General features: G+C 50.1%; 1 protein-coding gene across 1 annotated transcript; it reads right to left on the bottom strand.

The window, feature by feature from the left end:
- Nucleotides 1-2,443: 2,443 nt before the first annotated feature.
- Nucleotides 2,444-9,475, bottom strand: LOC132373990 (trem-like transcript 2 protein). The gene is made up of 5 exons (XM_059937462.1): nucleotides 9,403-9,475; nucleotides 6,980-7,300; nucleotides 4,020-4,440; nucleotides 2,841-2,947; nucleotides 2,444-2,538 (listed from the first exon to the last, which is right to left on the bottom strand). The coding sequence occupies exons 1-5, from the start codon at nucleotides 9,458-9,460 to the stop codon at nucleotides 2,444-2,446; spliced, it is 1,002 nt and encodes a 333-aa protein (XP_059793445.1). The 5' UTR covers nucleotides 9,461-9,475.
- Nucleotides 9,476-16,197: the final 6,722 nt, after the last annotated feature.

Below are 16,197 nucleotides of genomic sequence, written 5' to 3'. Positions count from 1 at the left end.
CCTTGGCCACGACAGGAAGCCCTTCGCAGGTACGTCCCGTAGTCTCAGGCCATTGCTCAGGAAGACTCCTCATCTCGTCCACCAAAGGCAATAGCAGCCTTGGCCTGATACCCACCCTTGCCCTGCACCTGCCCGCCCTGGATCTGCTGGGGATCTGGATACCCCTGGAGCTCCGGGGAGAAGGGCAAACAGAAAGGAGGATGTAAGGGGCCAGGGTTTGGGTAAAATGTCCTGGAGCCTGGAGGTCCAAAGAGGCCACCCTGGCGCATAAGAGCTGGGAAGCTGGGGACGGAGTCTGCACCTCCTTCTCAGCACCCTGTGTCCTTCCTTACCATGGATTCACATGGGAGCAGGCTCCACGGGTGGGAGTTTGCCTGGTTCCAGGAGCCCCTCATCCTGGGCAAATAAGGATGGTCGGTCCACCTAGCAGCTACCCGGCATGACATCAGGTAACAAAGGCCTCTGCCTGGGCCCAGACCCACCTCCTGGGACCAGACCATGTCCCCCTGCACCCTCCCTAGCCCCTTCCCATCAAGTACAAAACAGAGAAATAGGATCCGATGGTTTTAAAAGTAGAATGTGACAAGCATTAGACCTGGACAAGAAGTGGAGGACCAAGCAGCATGAGGCTTTTACTCAGTGTATGAGGCTCGTGTTAGTTCATTTTATCCTGAGAACAGTCTTGAGAGGTAGGAATTAGTGTCCCCTTTCACAAGAGAGGGAAAATGAGGCCCAATATGGTTAGTGACTTGCACAGGGTCCCACAGTGACAGGTGGCATCCTTGGGTCCCGGTCCTGAGCCTCTGCACCCACCAACATCCCGCTCTCAGCTGGGGCAGGGCCGTCAGCGTGTGGTTTTAGGGTGGAGAATAAACCCCGTCCTAGTTACACACCGGGATCAGGAGGACGGTTATCGCCGTGTGTGTGCGTGTGTGTGTGTGTGTGTGTGTGTGTGTGTGTGTCCTGGCACCAGGTCTGTCAGTTCCTCAGTCTGAGTCTCCCCTCTAGTGCCTTCTCCTGGGCATAGGAAAGAGGTGCTGCCTCCCTGCTGTCCCCCAGGATTGCCCCCTGCCCCTTCCTCTCTCCCCACTTCTATCCTGGAGTGGCACCTGCAGGCTGGCTGCCCACCAAGGCCCCAGCTGTGTCACTCCCCTGACTATGACATTTGATCTCCCACCTGGGAGGGCTATGTCCCGAGGCCAAGAGTGGAGAGGCCACATCTACCCCCAGTCTCTCATTCCAGTGGCTCCAGGCTGGTGGATACCCCTCCCTAGGGGAGGAATCCAGTCCATATTCTTCAGCCATCACCGCAGAAGAAGCCAACTCTGAGGCACGAGCCAGTGAGGCAGGGGCAGATGCCCCTGGCTATTGGGCCCCTGGCCCAGGCTCCTTGGCTCCATCCTCCCTGCCCCTCCTGGCCCAGGCAGTCCTCCAGGCTGTAGTCAGCTCTGAGTTGTCTTTGCTGTGTCACCAGTGGGTCCTCTCTTTCCAGGGGACAATAAGTCCCCAGAGGGAAGGTGACCCCCCCCCCTTTCTCTGAGCCATGGCCTCCCCTCCAGTGGACCCTCAAGGGCCCCCTGTTCTCTTCAGGAGCTCAGACCCGGAGCCAGGGTGTGGGAACTGGGGGAGAGAGCCCTGATCAGCCTCTGCATGCAAGTCCAGGGACAGGCTGGTCCTGCGGGTGAGGGGCTCTCAGCTGCCCGGTCACAGCCTTCCCTGGAGGCGCCGGCCAGCAGGCAGCAGCAGCGGGAGTGTGGTCCCTGCTGGCTCCCAGGACTCGACGGACAAGCAGCCACAGTCAGATCAGGGCCCATCCAGAGGCCCCGTAGAGGACACTTGGCCCAGGGGCTGGGGGGCTTGGACAGCTCTGGGATCCCCAACACCTTTGTTGACCCCCAACTCTTAGTCACTGTTCCTTCTTCTCCTCCAGGGTGGGACCCTCGGGACACGGGCTGCTTCTGGGGCTCTTTCTTCCCCCAAGGGCATGGGGACGCTTGAAAAGAGCAGAGGGAAACTGAGGACAGAGCCCCGGGTGGGGAGAGGGCAGCCCTAGCTGTCCACCCCTCCCCCCATCAGCTTGATAGTAAGAGGTTCCAAGGCCGATGGGAGCTGAGGTCTCTGTCTGCAAACAGCACACCTGGGGCTTCTCTGCCATCCAGCCAGGGCCCAGGCGTCTGTGGCTCTCAGCAGAATCACCTCAGTGGCTCCCCCCCACCCCCAGGGACTTCCCGCCTGGTGCCCCCTGCTCTGCCCCCTGCCCCCCGCCAGGTTCCGGGCAGCCGAGGGGAACTGAGCGGATGCAGTCCAGCCTCCGGTTCTGGGAAGGCCTGAGTCCAGCGCTGAGTCCTCATCCCCGGCCTGTCCGATCCAGACAGGTCCCCGTCTTCACTCCTCCTCTGGTCTCCCGGGACCCCTCTGGGAGAAGCTCCCCCCCACCATACAGTTAAGTGGCTTCAGACCAAGCAGGCTTCCACGGAGGCTCCGGTCTTGTGGATGGGTCCCTCCAGGATCTGGCAGGATCACGGCACATGCTGTAGCCTGCGAGGATGGGGACAGAGATGAAGAGGGCGGTCCTCCTGCTCACCACCCACAGCTCCTGGGCCAGCCCAGCCCCTCTGCCTCTGCCCTCGGCTTCCTGTTGGCTCAGCCCCAGAAGGCTACGCTAAGCTGTCGCTGCCTGCCCACCCGCCTCCCTCACCTGGGTGCTGTACGGTCCTCCTGACTGGACACAGGCGAGGACACACCGCCTGGGGACCCGAGGGCAGTCGGGCACTTTGGAAAGGGTGTCAAACCCCCCAGCGCTCTGTCCTCGGGGGGCCAAGAGGGTGGGCGCTACTCACTTCCCATGTGCCTCTTCTTCCAGAAGCCATAGACCACGATCAGCATCACAGGCACTGGGAGCAAGGCCAGCACCCCCACGAGCACAGCAGGATAGAAGTCCTGGTGCCTGCGGAGACAGGACAGAGTGCGGAGGAGGTGAGTACCAGGGTGCCCCACCCTGGCCCACGTCCTTCTGCACACCACGCGAGAGGAGTGGGACCAGGGGAAACCTGCCAGTCCCCGCGGGGAGTGATGGCTTCTCTTCCTTGGGGGCCCACCTGTGGGAGAAGGAAGTGAGGTGCTCAGAGGTCAGGGATGAAGCCCCCTACCCCCAGCGAAGGGAAGCATCTCTCCACTTTAGTACCTCTCCTCCATTATTCCCCCAAATCTGCTGAGGACAAGGGCTCTAAGAGACCCCCATTTGTGACAGAAGAAACCAACGTTCTTACTCTCCTCATGGTGACTGAGGATGGCACTTCCCACCTTTGTCCTTTGGAACAGATGCTATAGGTGCCCTGCCTATATTCCCTTGCTGTATCACTTCCATGTACACCAGTCCTCAGCAGCTCCATTTAAAAATTTTTTGGCCTGAGGGCTTTCTCTGGTCACTGGTGCTCTCCATGCCACACATGGCAGGCAGCCCTCTACCAATAACCAAGAGGGTGGGGGTATAAATACCCAAGCTCCCTTGCCCTCCAGGTGGCTGCTGGACACTGGACCCTAGAGTCTCCCCAACGGGATTGAGCTCTTGCTGCCCACAGTGATAACCAGCCTCAGTAAGTTCTCTGTCTGCTGCCTTCCCTTCCCTGTCTCACTTCCCCATGCTCTTTCCAGTGTTCCAAATACAATGTGAATCCTGGTCTCACAGTCCACTCCTCAGGGAACTCAAATTAAAGTGTCCCCATTTCCCACTTCCTACTCCCCAGGCTGCTCCCCTTGTCCGGTCCCTACCCTCTCCTCTTCATCCACAGACTCTTATGCTGACCCAGCCCCTGACCTCCTTTCCCACTGCCTTCATTTCTGTCCCATGTCCATCCCAGCTTCCCTCTCCCACCTCCCATTCAGCAACAGGTCAAACTGAGTTCCCGGTGGGCGAAAGGGGCTGGTCTGCTGTAACATTTCACCTTGGGGTCTCTTCAGGCACCAAGAACTGTTGCCATGTCTGGGAAAATGGCCTTCAACCCAGGCCCCCCGGGTACCTGCTGGGGGATAATTGGTTGAGGAGAGACCTGCCAGTGGGGCACATTCCCGTGGTGGGCGATCCCGTGGTGCACAGGTGCCCAGCCTTAGTGGGGGTGGAGGCTGGGCCAGCAGCGGAGGCTGCGGCATTGCTGGGAGACGCAGTCACTGTCTGGGACCCCATGGTCCTCCTGGGCCCCGTGGTGGAGGGGCTGGCGCCAGTGAAGCCGTAGCCCGTCACAGAGGTCAGTCTGATGCTCCCTGAGGCAGGGAAGGGCAAGAGTCTAGGCAAGGTGAGGAGTCCAGGTGTGAACACCGTCGTGCTTGTGGTGAAAGGGGCATCAGGGCCTGAGGTGAGGGCTGGGCCAGCTGTGACGACAGTTCCACTCTGGAGGATGGTGGGCAGCTTCGTAAGAGGAGTGTTTCTCTTGGTCGTGGAGGCTGAGGGACGAGAGAGGGAGGAAAGTGGGACTGAGTCGGGGGCCTTGGTGCTGGAAGCAGCTCCCGGCAGCCCACACACTTGTCTGGGTAGGACCTGTCCTTGTCTTGCTCCTTGACCTTGGACCTAGGATTCTGCTCTGCTGAGGGACCAGGTGTGTGCTTGTTCAGAGGGTGAGGTCAGGGAGGAGGAAGTAGGCACAGGAAAGAAGGAAGAGTCTTTCACAAAATTTTTAGTGTCCCCCGTCAGGCCACCTGGGCCAAGAGGACACTTCCCTCCCCACCCCCATCTCTCTTGTCACTCCCTGGACCTTCCTCATTCCTGTAAGTCAGAGATTTCTCTGCTCTGAGGTTGAACATGAACTTTCCCAGTTGCTCCATGATTGGCGACTGGGATCCAGAGATGAGGACAAGGAAGCATCAAAGACCCAGATCCCAAAGAACGCCGTGAGCAGCGGGGCCAGGTGCCTTCCTTGGGGGCTTATTAAGAGACACAGGAACTGGTCCTGCCACCCTCATGCATCAGTTCAGGCCTTTATCATCCCATTTGCTAGAAGAAGGCTGGACTTTGGATGGTGGAAGAGGAGGGAGTGGTAGGAGCTGTGAGGGCTCAGTCTAGAAGGCAGTGTTGAGTCTTTCTCATCAGGGAACAGGAAAATAAAGAGAGAGGGATGGTGAGGGGGAGAGGGCTGCTGCTGGCTGCTGCTGCATCCCACTACTATGCATGCAAGGATGCACTCCTGAGGACCAGATGGTCACCGTGGAAGGCGCCCATTTTTCTGGGCAAGGGAACCAGAACAAGTGGCATTGGTGAGGATGGGGATGGGGGAAGGGGCTGATCTGGAGCCAGATCTCCCACATCATCCTACTCAGCAGTGTGAAGACCCCCCAAAGGACCTTTCAAAGAACTCATACACAGGTGCCTTGGGAGAGCCAGCATTTGGCCACAGAGGATCTAAGAGTGGGCAGAAAAGGAGTGACATCCAACAGAGAGAGACCTGCTACAAGGGTCAGTGAAGTCACACAACCGTTTCCCTCTCCTTCACCCCTGCCTCAATATACCAGGGGGTTGGGAGGGGCAGGACCAGGAGGAGGTGATGGAGAGGAGCACCCCTTCCCTCCCTCCTGAGATGAAGGAGGGGGAGTTGGACAGCAGCAGTCCCCCTTCTCCACTTCAAGTGCCTGGGGCCATAAACCTGGTTTTCAAGGGGGACTGGAAGAGCATATATTGCTAGAAGATTCGCATTTTTAATTGCCTGTGCATTTTTTATTTCCTAATAATTGAAAAGGTCTGCAAAGTTGGAATCTCCCCAAACTGTGGTTAAGAGATGGAAAGTGAGATCTGACATAGTACAACAGAGGGATACACTAAGGGAAAAATAAAACCATTTCATGTTTGTATCCCTACAAATTAAGACTTCAGTAAACTGGTTTCGACTACTTCCCTAGGGCTAAATCAGAACCGGAGAGGGAAGGGATGAGATTTGCTCCATATCTTAGAGACAGCAGTTACCCTAGCTCAGACCCAACAGAAGATGGGGATGCAGTTGGGTTAGGGGGACAGGGAAGGGTGGATGATAAGTTTCACAATCACTGGCTGTTCTCTGCAGGCTCTTTGGCTCCTCACCCTTTCCCATCTTATAAATGTGGAAGGAGCGCAGGGCTACGTTCTTGGCCCTCCTCTCTTTTTCTATACTCAAGGGAGAGTTTTGATCATCTTAAAGACAAGGCACAATATCACCTCCTCTAAACTCTCCCATAGCTTCCTATTCTACCTAGGATAAAAGTCAAACCCCAAATCATGGACTTTAGGGCTGCTGTTTGCCTGTCCAACCTCATCTTCTATCCCTCTGCCCCACACTCAATATGGACCAGCTTCTTCTCACCTCAGGGACTTTGCACATGCAATTCTCCCCACCTGGAAAGCCCTTTGAATCACCCACTTTCAACAGGGCTAGAAAGCTCTCATCACACGCAGGCTCTGCTTGATGTCATCTGCTCAGGGAGGTCTTCTCTGATTCCCCACTAATTCAGTAGCTTCCCCCACCACTGAACTTTCTAGTTCATCACATTGTTTTATTTTCTTAAGAACATTTATTGTTATCTGCAACTGTTTATCTGACAATGTGCTATTGCCTGTCACCTCCCATAGGGTAGGAATGGGTCCGGTTTTGCTCACCACTGTATCCTCAGAGCCTAGAATAGTGCCTGGCACAGAATCAGGGCTCAGTGGATATATATTGAACAGATGATTGAATAAAACAAGCACAGAGAGTCCTGAGTTCTAATCTCATCTCGTCCACTTGCTAGTTCTGTGACCCTGGACAAAGTCAGAGCCACAAGGACTTTTTAGATCTCATTTCCTTCATCTGTAAAAGGGTGACAAGAATGCCCATGAAGGTGTCTGTAAAGGAACTGTGAAAACCCCACTGTACATCATGCCTATTGATGGATTATTATTATTGTTATATTTGATGTCAGTGGAGTACAGGGCGGGGAGGACACCCCCCCAGCATCCCAGTGCCCCAGCAGGCCTGCTCACCTGGAGACACTTCCAGCAGGAAGCCCATCAGAGGGTAGAGGATGCCAGAGCTGTTGCGCATGCACCAGTACCGGCCCGAGTCCTGGCGCCTCAGGGCCGCCATGGTGATACTGACCACCTTGGCCTGGGTATCGTCCTGCAGCAAATAGCGCGGCCCCTGCACCCCAACACGGGTGAACACAGTCTCGCACTTCTTCCTCCTGATTTTGCACCAAACCTTACCCTCTATGTGGTTTTTGCGGCTCTTGTAGGAGCACTGCACAGAGAGAGTCTCCCCTTCAAAGTGCCGCACTTTGGAGTACACGCTCTCGACAGGGGCACCTGGGGAGACACGACTTGTTGAGAAAGGAGGAAGGAAGCATCTTGAAACTCGAAGCTCGTGGTGAAGGGAGAGGAGGTGGATATTTCTCTGCTGTCATGGAACTCAGAGTGTGAAGAAGAAATACAGCCCAACTCCGATGGAGGGGGACACGGGCTTCTCCCCCAGGGAGCTCTTGGTCTGTTGGAGAAGACACTGGCCCTGCCCTGTAGTTCCCAGACTGATGGGGGAGACAGTAGTCCTGTGCCCTTGGGGAATCCTAAAATGATGAGGAAGATACAGGGCTAGCCCTCCGGGGACTCCTAGTCTGATGGTGGAGACACAGGCGTAGCCCACAGGGAGCCCCTAGCCTAATGAAGGAAACTCAGCCCTTACACTCAAGGAACTTCAGCAGACGCAGCCGTTTTCTTTGCGGCATTTTCTAGTCTGATGGGAGAGTCATAAGCCCTGTCTTCAGGGTCTTGTGGGAAAGAGTCAGGTCCTGCCCTCAATGAGACAGAGACACAAACCGAACGCAAGTCATCATTCTGAAATTCCAGAGCACAACAAACCTAGGTAGATAAGAAAATTCAATCTTTGAAAATATTGAGTAGTTATTTGTTTCACAAACAGGTTTACTCTAGTCATCTTTTAAATAGCAAGTTGTCTGAGTTCATTCTAGGTGATGTTTAATTTTAAAATATTCTAGTTACCTAAAACCCGTAGATCCGATATGCCCAGACATTTATATACACTCCCAGTGGAGTGTAAACCAAAGAATTCTACAATTATTCACTGTTCATATGTTGCCTTCTATGCCTAGGAAGAAGATGTGGTCAGTGAGCTTCATAACCCGTGGTCTGATGGGGAGAGGGTAGAACTAAGGCTGGGGTGGTGAATCAGGGGACAGTGAGAGAGAGAAAGCTGCAGTGAGGGCCCTCCAGCGCTCTACCCACCCTCAGCTTGGCATTTCCTCCTTGAACACCCTCCGAGCCTTCTGCAAACACGCACACAGTTCTCCCCAGTAGGACAGAGTGGACAGCATTTTGGAGTCTAAATAAACATAGGTTAAAACTCAGGTTCTACCACTGACTAACCACGTGAGCAGATCACTTAATGTCTCTGTTTCTTATCTGTCTCTGGCTGGCTCTGAGAACTGTGCCCCAGGACAGTGCCTTGAATGTAGTACATGCTCAGTGCACGTCTCCTTCTCCCAAATGCAGGTTGCTCCAGACTTTCCCAATGGAACCCAGAGCTGTGATAGCCAAGGGTCCAGCACCCCAGACATCCACCTTAGTTTCCAACCCAGCTGCCACTAGAGTTGAGGCTTGGAGTAAGGTAATGCCCTCTCTCGTATCACTTTGTCCCATGCAAGTTAAATGATCCAACTCAATTATTTGGCAGGTGGCAGGTTTGGGGGACCCCAGGGGACACTCTTCTGCCCTGGAAAAGCGGGTCTCTCTGGGAGAGACGTACAGATAGGGCGACCTTAGAACGGGTCTCCAGGGCACTGTGTTTATGTGTGCCCACCTTCCACCCCTCACACAGGAGGTGCCCAGAACTGAACAGGAAATGGTAACTTGGTTGTCATGGCAGCGAGCAAGGCAGGATTGGGTGAGGCCCCCTCAAGGAGCATTTAGTAGCCGTGGGGTGGGAGAGATTGCTTCAGGGATTGCTTCCCTACCCCCACGCCAGGACAGGGGCTAGGGACGGAGGTTGTGGCATCAACATTCCAAGAAAAAGCAAGTTCAAAGCGCACACACGTAAGGTAATGATTCCCGTAGGAACCAAACAGGGCTTTCCCGATAGAGGCCAAGGGACGAGGGCTTGTTGTGTGTGAGGAAGTGGAGTGGCCCTGGTCAGAGGTCCTGAGGAAGACAGGCAGATCAAGGGGCCCATGCAGAGAGGGTCCAGAGCTTTATCTTAGTTTGTGAGGCCTGGGTTAGCTTTGCCCAGGGCCAGATACTAGGAGGGAACCTTCTCACTGGTCTCTGGTAAGGCGCTACTAGGTCAGCCAGACCGCCTCCTCCTCCGACCCCACAAGATCACTGAGCACGGAAAAGCAGGAAGGGGGTCCAGGAACAGACCACTCCCTCCCCCGTAAGCCACCCACCCACCCTCTCACCTGCGACAGGGCCCTGGAGCCACAACAGCAGCAGCAGCAGCAGGAAGGTGGGAGCCATGGCGCCGTGCAGCGGGGACGGGCACGAGTCCAGCAGGGGGCAGGGATCCAAGGTTAGGGCCCCAGGCCTACGCTGGACGTGCCACTTGGGGCTGCCAGGGAAGACCTGGGGTTCTAAATATGAAGTTACCCATTTAGGGAAGTGAGGAAGTTGTGGGACCCACTGTGACCAGCAGACCGCAGGGGCCCGCAGGGCCTGCGAGAGGGCGGTGCTGGTGCAGTTTCCACCCCCTGTTACTCAAAACTTCAGGCAGGTGTGGCTGCTCCACCCGGTCCGGGGCCTCCCAGCCCAGGCAGGGCTCTCAGCGTCAGCAGACTCCTCACCCTCTTTGGATTCCCTCCTGGAATCTGGTCCGTTAGGAATGCCAGCCTCTGAAGCCAGTTATTCATCTAGGGAGCTAGTGTGAGGTTTCTAGAACCTCAGGCACAGACTTCCCTGGAATTCTCTGGGCTCAGAGACCCAGAGATATAGGCTCTGGGGCTTGGGTGGGGCATCTCAGACCCAACGTTTTTCACAAACCCACATTCACAGGGAGTTTCTTGTAAGCTCCCATTTGTTTATTCATGCACTCATTCGTGCATGTGTGCGTTCGTTCTGGCACTCTGCCTCTCTCTCTCCCAGGCTCCTGGCTGGTCAGAACAGTCACTCATGCTCACACTTGCAAATAACCCCTTACATGCTCAAATGCAACCTTATTTTTGTCATGGTTAGAGTGACAGGAGAAAAGAAGATGCAAATTGTAAGACTCGGAGCATAAAGTTTGGGTTCGGGGAGGAGCCCCTGTGCTCTCACGTATGCGCGCACGCACACACACACACACACACACACACACAGACACAGACACTCACACACTCTCTCATACACACACAGACACATACATTCACACACTCTCTCATACACACACACACACTCACGCACTGTCTCATACTTACACAAGCGGCAGCTGCCTCTCCTTTTCAATGCTCACATCTCCTTACCTTTATCCTTCTCTCTGCCTCTCCTACCAACATCTCTAATCACCCACCAGCTCTGTCCAGACTCCAGCTCCCTGCTGCAGCCTTCCTGAAGCAGCCCCAATGCTTCCCCTCCCCCACCTCTTCTCCAGAAACCACGCCCCCGCCCCTTCTTCCCCTGCTCCAGCCCCCAGCCAGCACACAGGCATGCGCACTCAACTTCCTCTCAACCAACCCTATCTCTCCTATACAGCCGCCCAGCTCCAGCTAAAATGACCCAGCATTTGGCCCAAGACCCCACCCTTCACTCAGTCCCCAGGGCTGAGAATCAGAAGGATAGACTTCTGACATCCAGGAGTTGTGTCGTATGCTCCTATGTGCGTGGGGACCCAGGTGGACCCTCATGACTATGTGCCCTCCCCCTACTCACCTATGCCGACTTTCTTCTCCTTAGATAGAACTCGGAGTAAAACGTCCTCAAGTTTGCATGGCCACAGTCTTAAACTGAGCTTGAACCCCCAAATCCCAAAGCAAGGAAGTTTTATCTTTGCTGATCCCAAATTTTAGTCTCAACATTCATTCATTCACTCATCAGTTTGTTTGTTCTTACAGTCTTATGTGCTATGCCTGGTGCTGGGCGTTTGGGGTATAGAAATGAGATACAGTTGTCACTTCAGACCTCTCAGCCCCCATAAGACATAGTATGCTTTCCTTATTCACCTTTCCTTTTTCATATTCTCCCCCAGTTTAACACTGCTCCTCAGACCCCTGAGTTCAGAGGCTGTCTCTCCTCCCAATACACATGGTATCTTCCTTCCTTTCCTCCATCAGAACAGTAAATGGCTTCGGGACTCGGGGAAAATCTCATTTATCTCTTGTGGGGACTTCATGTGCTTGGAATAAATGCTTCTATTAAATCCCTGCTGTGTCCCTAGCCCCGAGTGAGGCCTTGTGAAAAGTGCAGTCACTGATAGCTGTGTTGATAAGGATATAAAAATCCAAATGCTCTCATTCCATTGACAGAGAGGTATAAACTGGATCCAATGTTTGCAAGGGAAATTTGGAAGGATTTATCAAAATCTCTAAAACTGTGTATATGTTAATTAGGCTTTTATGTACAAAATAATTTAACATAGCAGGATATTTTTGTGTCTTTCTATTTTGGATTTTTAAAAATTAAGGTCTAATTTGCATAGAGTAAAATTCACCCTTTTCAGTAGAAAGTTCTGGAAGTTTGAGAAACCCATGGGAACTTGTAACCACCACCCTAATCAAGATATAGAAGTGTTTCATTACCCGCCAAAGTTTCCTCGCGTCCTTTTTTAGTCCTCCCCTTGCTCCACCCTCAGTTCCTAGGAAACTGATCTGGGTTTTTTTTTTCCCTGTATAGTTTTGCCCTTTCCAGAATGTTATAAAAATGAACTGGTACAGTGTGTAGCATATTTTTTTTATTGAAGTATAGTTGATTTACAATGTTGTGTTAATTTCTGCTGTACAGCAAAGTGATTCAGTTATACATATATACTTTTTTATATTCTTTTCCATTATGGTTTATCACAGGATATTGACTATAGTTCCCTGTGCTATACAGTAAGACCTTGTTGTTTATCCATTCTATATATAATAGCTTACATCTGCTAATCCCAAACTCCCAATCCATCCCTCCCCCAACCCCCTCTCCCTTGGCAACCACAAGTCTCTTCTCTGTCTGTGAGTCTGTTTCTGTTTGGTTGATAAGTTCATTTGTGTCATATTTTAGATTCCACATATAAGTGATATATGGTATTTGTCTTTCTGACTTACTTCACTTAGTATGATAATCTCTAGTTCCATCTATGTTGCTACAAATGGCATTATTTCGTTCTTTTTTATGGCTGAATAATATTCTATTGTATATATGTACCACACCTTCTTTATCCATTCATCTGTCAATGGACATTTAGGTTGTTTCCATGTCCTGGCTATTGTAAATAGTGCTACTATGAATATAGGGGTGCATGTATCTTTTTGAATTATAGTTTTGTCTGGATATATGCCCAGGAGTGGGATTGCTGGATCATGTAGCAACTCTATTTTTAGTTTTCTGAGGACCCTCCATACTGTTTTCCATAATGGCTGCACCAACTTACATTCCCACCAACAGTGTAGGAGGGTTCCCTTTTCTCCAGCCAAGCATATTAAGTTGGCTTCTTTCACTTAGTATGATGCATTTGAGATGTTGTGTGTTGAGTATATCAGTACTTTGTTTCTTTTTACTTCAAAGCAGAACCCCATTGTATGGCTGTATCACAATTGTTTATACATATGCCTCCCAGTTCAGGGACAATCATATTTGGTTTCCAGTTTGGGGCTATTCCAAATAAGTCAGAAAGAGAAAAATAAATATCATATATTAACGCATATATGTGGAATCTAGAAAAATGGTACAGATGAACTGGTTTGCAAGGCGGAAGTAGAGACACAGATGTAGAGAACAAACGTATGGACACCAAGGGGGGAAAGCAGGGGGGTGCGGGTGGGATGAATTCGGAGACTGGGATTGACATACACTAATATGTATAAAATAGATAACTAATAAGAACCTGCTGTATAATAAATAAATAAATAATTTTTTTTAACTACTACAAATATTTATACACAGGTTTTTGTGTGAACATAGGTTTACATTTCACTTGGGTAAATACCTAGAGTGAAATTGCTGAGTTGTATAGTAAGATTATGTTTAATTTTAAAGAAACTGACTAATTGTTTTTCAAAGTGGCTGCACCCTTTTGCGTTTGCATTGATGTTCCTGTTGCTCCCTATCCTTCCTAGCATTTTATTGTTGTCAGGTACTTTTTCTCCCATTCTAATAGTGTGTAGTAGTATTCATTGTGATTTTATTTTGCATTTCTCCAATAACTAATGATACTGAGTATATTTTATTGTATCTATTTGCCATCAACATATCTTCTTTGAGATGGGTCTCTTCAGATTTTTTTCATTTTTATTTGTTTTCTTCTTAATGAGTTTGAGGGCTCTTTAGTCTAATATGTCTTTTTTAATAAATTTATTTATTTTATTTATTTATTTTTGGCTGCATTGGGTCTTCGTTGCTGCGTGCAGGTTTTCTCTAGTTGCGGCGCGCAGGCTTCTCATTGCGGTGGCTTCTCTTGTAGAGCACGGGCTCTAGGCGCACGGGCTTCAGTAGTTATGGCAGACGGGCTTAGTAGTTGTGGCTTGCGGGCTCTAGAGCGCACGCTCAGTAGTTGTGGCACACAGGCTTAGTTGCTCTGCGGCATGTGGGATCTTCTCGGACCAGGGATCGAACCCGTGTCCCCTGAATTGGCAGGCGGATTCTTAACCCCTGCACCACCAGGGAAGTCCCCACAAACATCTTATATCAGTCTTACTGAGATATAATTCACATAATATAAAATTGACCCATTTAAAGTATACACTTCAGTGGTTTTTAGTATATTCACTGAGTTGTACAACCATCACCACAGTCCAGTTTTAGAACATTTCATCACCCCAAAATGAAGCCCCACGCCCATTAGCAGTCACATCCTGTATTAGTTTCCTATTACTGCAAATGTGGTGGCTTAAAACAATAGAAATGTATTCTCTCACAGTTCTGGAGGCCAGAAGCCTGAAGTCGGTATGACTGATCCAAGATCAAGGTATTAGCAAGGCTGTGATCCCTTCAGAGACTCTAAGGAAGAATCTAGTCCTTGCTTCCTCCAGCTTCCAGTGGGTGCCAACATTCTTTGGCTTGTGACTGTATCACTCCAGTCTTCAAAGCCAGCATCTTCAAATCTCTCTGTTCCATCTCCGCATCACCTTCTCTTCTGTGTGTGTTCAAACCTCCCTCTGTCTCCCTGTTATAAGGATACATGTGATTGCATTTAGAGCCAGCCACATAATCCAGGATAATATCCCCATCTCAAAATCCTTAACTTACCACATCTGCAAAGACCCTTGGTTTGCCATATGAGGTAACATTCACAGGTTCTGGGGATTAGGACGTGGATATCCTTGGGGAGGCCATTTTCCAGCTTATCACTCTCCTTTTTCCTGCCTCTCCCCACACAGCAGCCCCAGGCGACCACTACTTTCTATCTTTATAGATTTGCCTATTCTGGACAATTCAAGAAAGCAAAATCATACAGTATTGGTGCTTTGTGATCAGCTCCTTTAGGGTAGTGTTTTCGAGATTCGGCCATGTTGTAGCAGTACTTTCTGCAACGTTATATCAGTACTTCATTCCTTTAAATAGCTGAATAATAGTCCATTGTATGGATATACATTTTGTTTATCCACTCATCAGTCAATAGACATTTTATTTGTTGAAATTGACAATATGATCCTAAAATTTATACAGAGATGCAAAGGTTATGGAATAGCCAAAACAATCTTGAAAAAGAAAAACAAGTTGAAGTACTTACATTATCTGATGTAAATATTTGCTACAGTAATCAAGACAGTGTGGTATTCGTGTAAGGACAAATAGATCAGTAGAATAAAACAGAGGATCCAGAAATAGACCCACATATACAGTAAATCGATAATTAAATAAGAAAAAAAGTCTTTTTAAAAAATTGATGCTTAAACAACTGGATCAAGGACAAAAGTGAACCTCAAGTCTTGCCTCATATAATATATGAAAATTAGTTCAAAATGGACCATAAACCTAAATGTAAAGATTAAAACTATAAAGCTTCTAGAATGTCATTCTAGAAGAAAATAAGAGGCTGTTCCTCTTTTAAAAAATTTAAAAAAGAAAAAAGCCTCACATTAGAGAATATCTTCATGACTTTTGGCTAGTCAAATGTTTTCTAGATAGGACACAAAAAACACTAACCACAAAATTCCAAATTTTGATTAGCTAGACTTAATGAGAAATTAAAATTTTGCCCATCAAACACATATTTAAGGAAACAAAAAGGCAAGCTATGGATTGGGAGAAAGAACTTGAATCCAGCATATATAAATAACTTTGCTGTATACCTGAAACTAACACAACATTGTAAATCAACTATACTTCAAAAAACATATGCTTTTAAAGAAAAAAGCTGGGCCCTCCCTGGCGGTCCAGAGGTTAAGACTCCATGCTTCCACTTCAGGGAGTGCAGGTTCAATCCCTGGCCGGGGAGCTAAGATCTCACATGCCACGTGGCGCGACCAAAAAATTAAAAAAAAAAAAAAGCCTCACTTGCTCCCTGTGGCCCAACTCCTCCCCCTCTCCACAGCTCACACCTTCCACTCCATCACACTCCTTCACTGTTGCTGGGGGAGCCTGAGGATGCCCAAAATGAAACCGTGGCGAAATAAGAGGCTGTTCCTCTTTTCTTTCACTCTGTGCTCTGCCTATGAGTGGTCAGGGGGCCCTTGGTGGCCTGAGCTGGGTCCTGAGTCCCTCTGGTCCCCGGGGCAATACAGGGACCCCCAGTTCCAGGCATGGGGGAGGTCAATGATGTGTTTCCACCCTGGGAGGTTTGGGGGGGGCAAAGTTTTAGTTCGAGGAACTGTAAAGATGGTTCCTAGGAAATGATTGAAAAAATAAATAAATGGGGGAGAACAGACAAATCTCCCATGCAGAAGAATTCCAAATAATTTATGTAGATACTCTGCCTTCAAGGAGGGAAAGCATAACTCCCCACCCCCTAAGTGTGGGCCATCCACAGTGTCCAAAGAGGACAGCATGGAGAAGGGGGGAAGAGTAACTTTATGGTGGACGAGACTGACAGTCACCACCTCAGCCTGGTGATCAAGGTTAAGATCAACAGTGATAATCACTTTGAT

This window comes from Balaenoptera ricei, chromosome 11 (genome assembly GCF_028023285.1).
Source record: "Balaenoptera ricei isolate mBalRic1 chromosome 11, mBalRic1.hap2, whole genome shotgun sequence".
NCBI classification, from domain to species: Eukaryota; Metazoa; Chordata; class Mammalia; order Artiodactyla; family Balaenopteridae; genus Balaenoptera; species Balaenoptera ricei.
This window is presented reverse-complemented; position numbering and strand designations above follow the sequence as displayed.

Excerpts from the sequence above, each read along its gene's own strand:
- LOC132373990 (XM_059937462.1), bottom strand. The coding sequence starts at position 9,460 with ATGGCTCCCACCTTCCTGCTGCTGCTGCTGCTGTTGTGGCTCCAGGGC. Across the intron at positions 2,948-4,019 it reads AACCAATTATCCCCCAGCAG|GCACCAGGACTTCTATCCTG; the intron begins GTACCCGGGGGG and ends CTGTCTCCGCAG. Across the intron at positions 2,539-2,840 it reads GAAGAAGAGGCACATGGGAA|GCTACAGCATGTGCCGTGAT; the intron begins GTGAGTAGCGCC and ends CCATCCTCGCAG.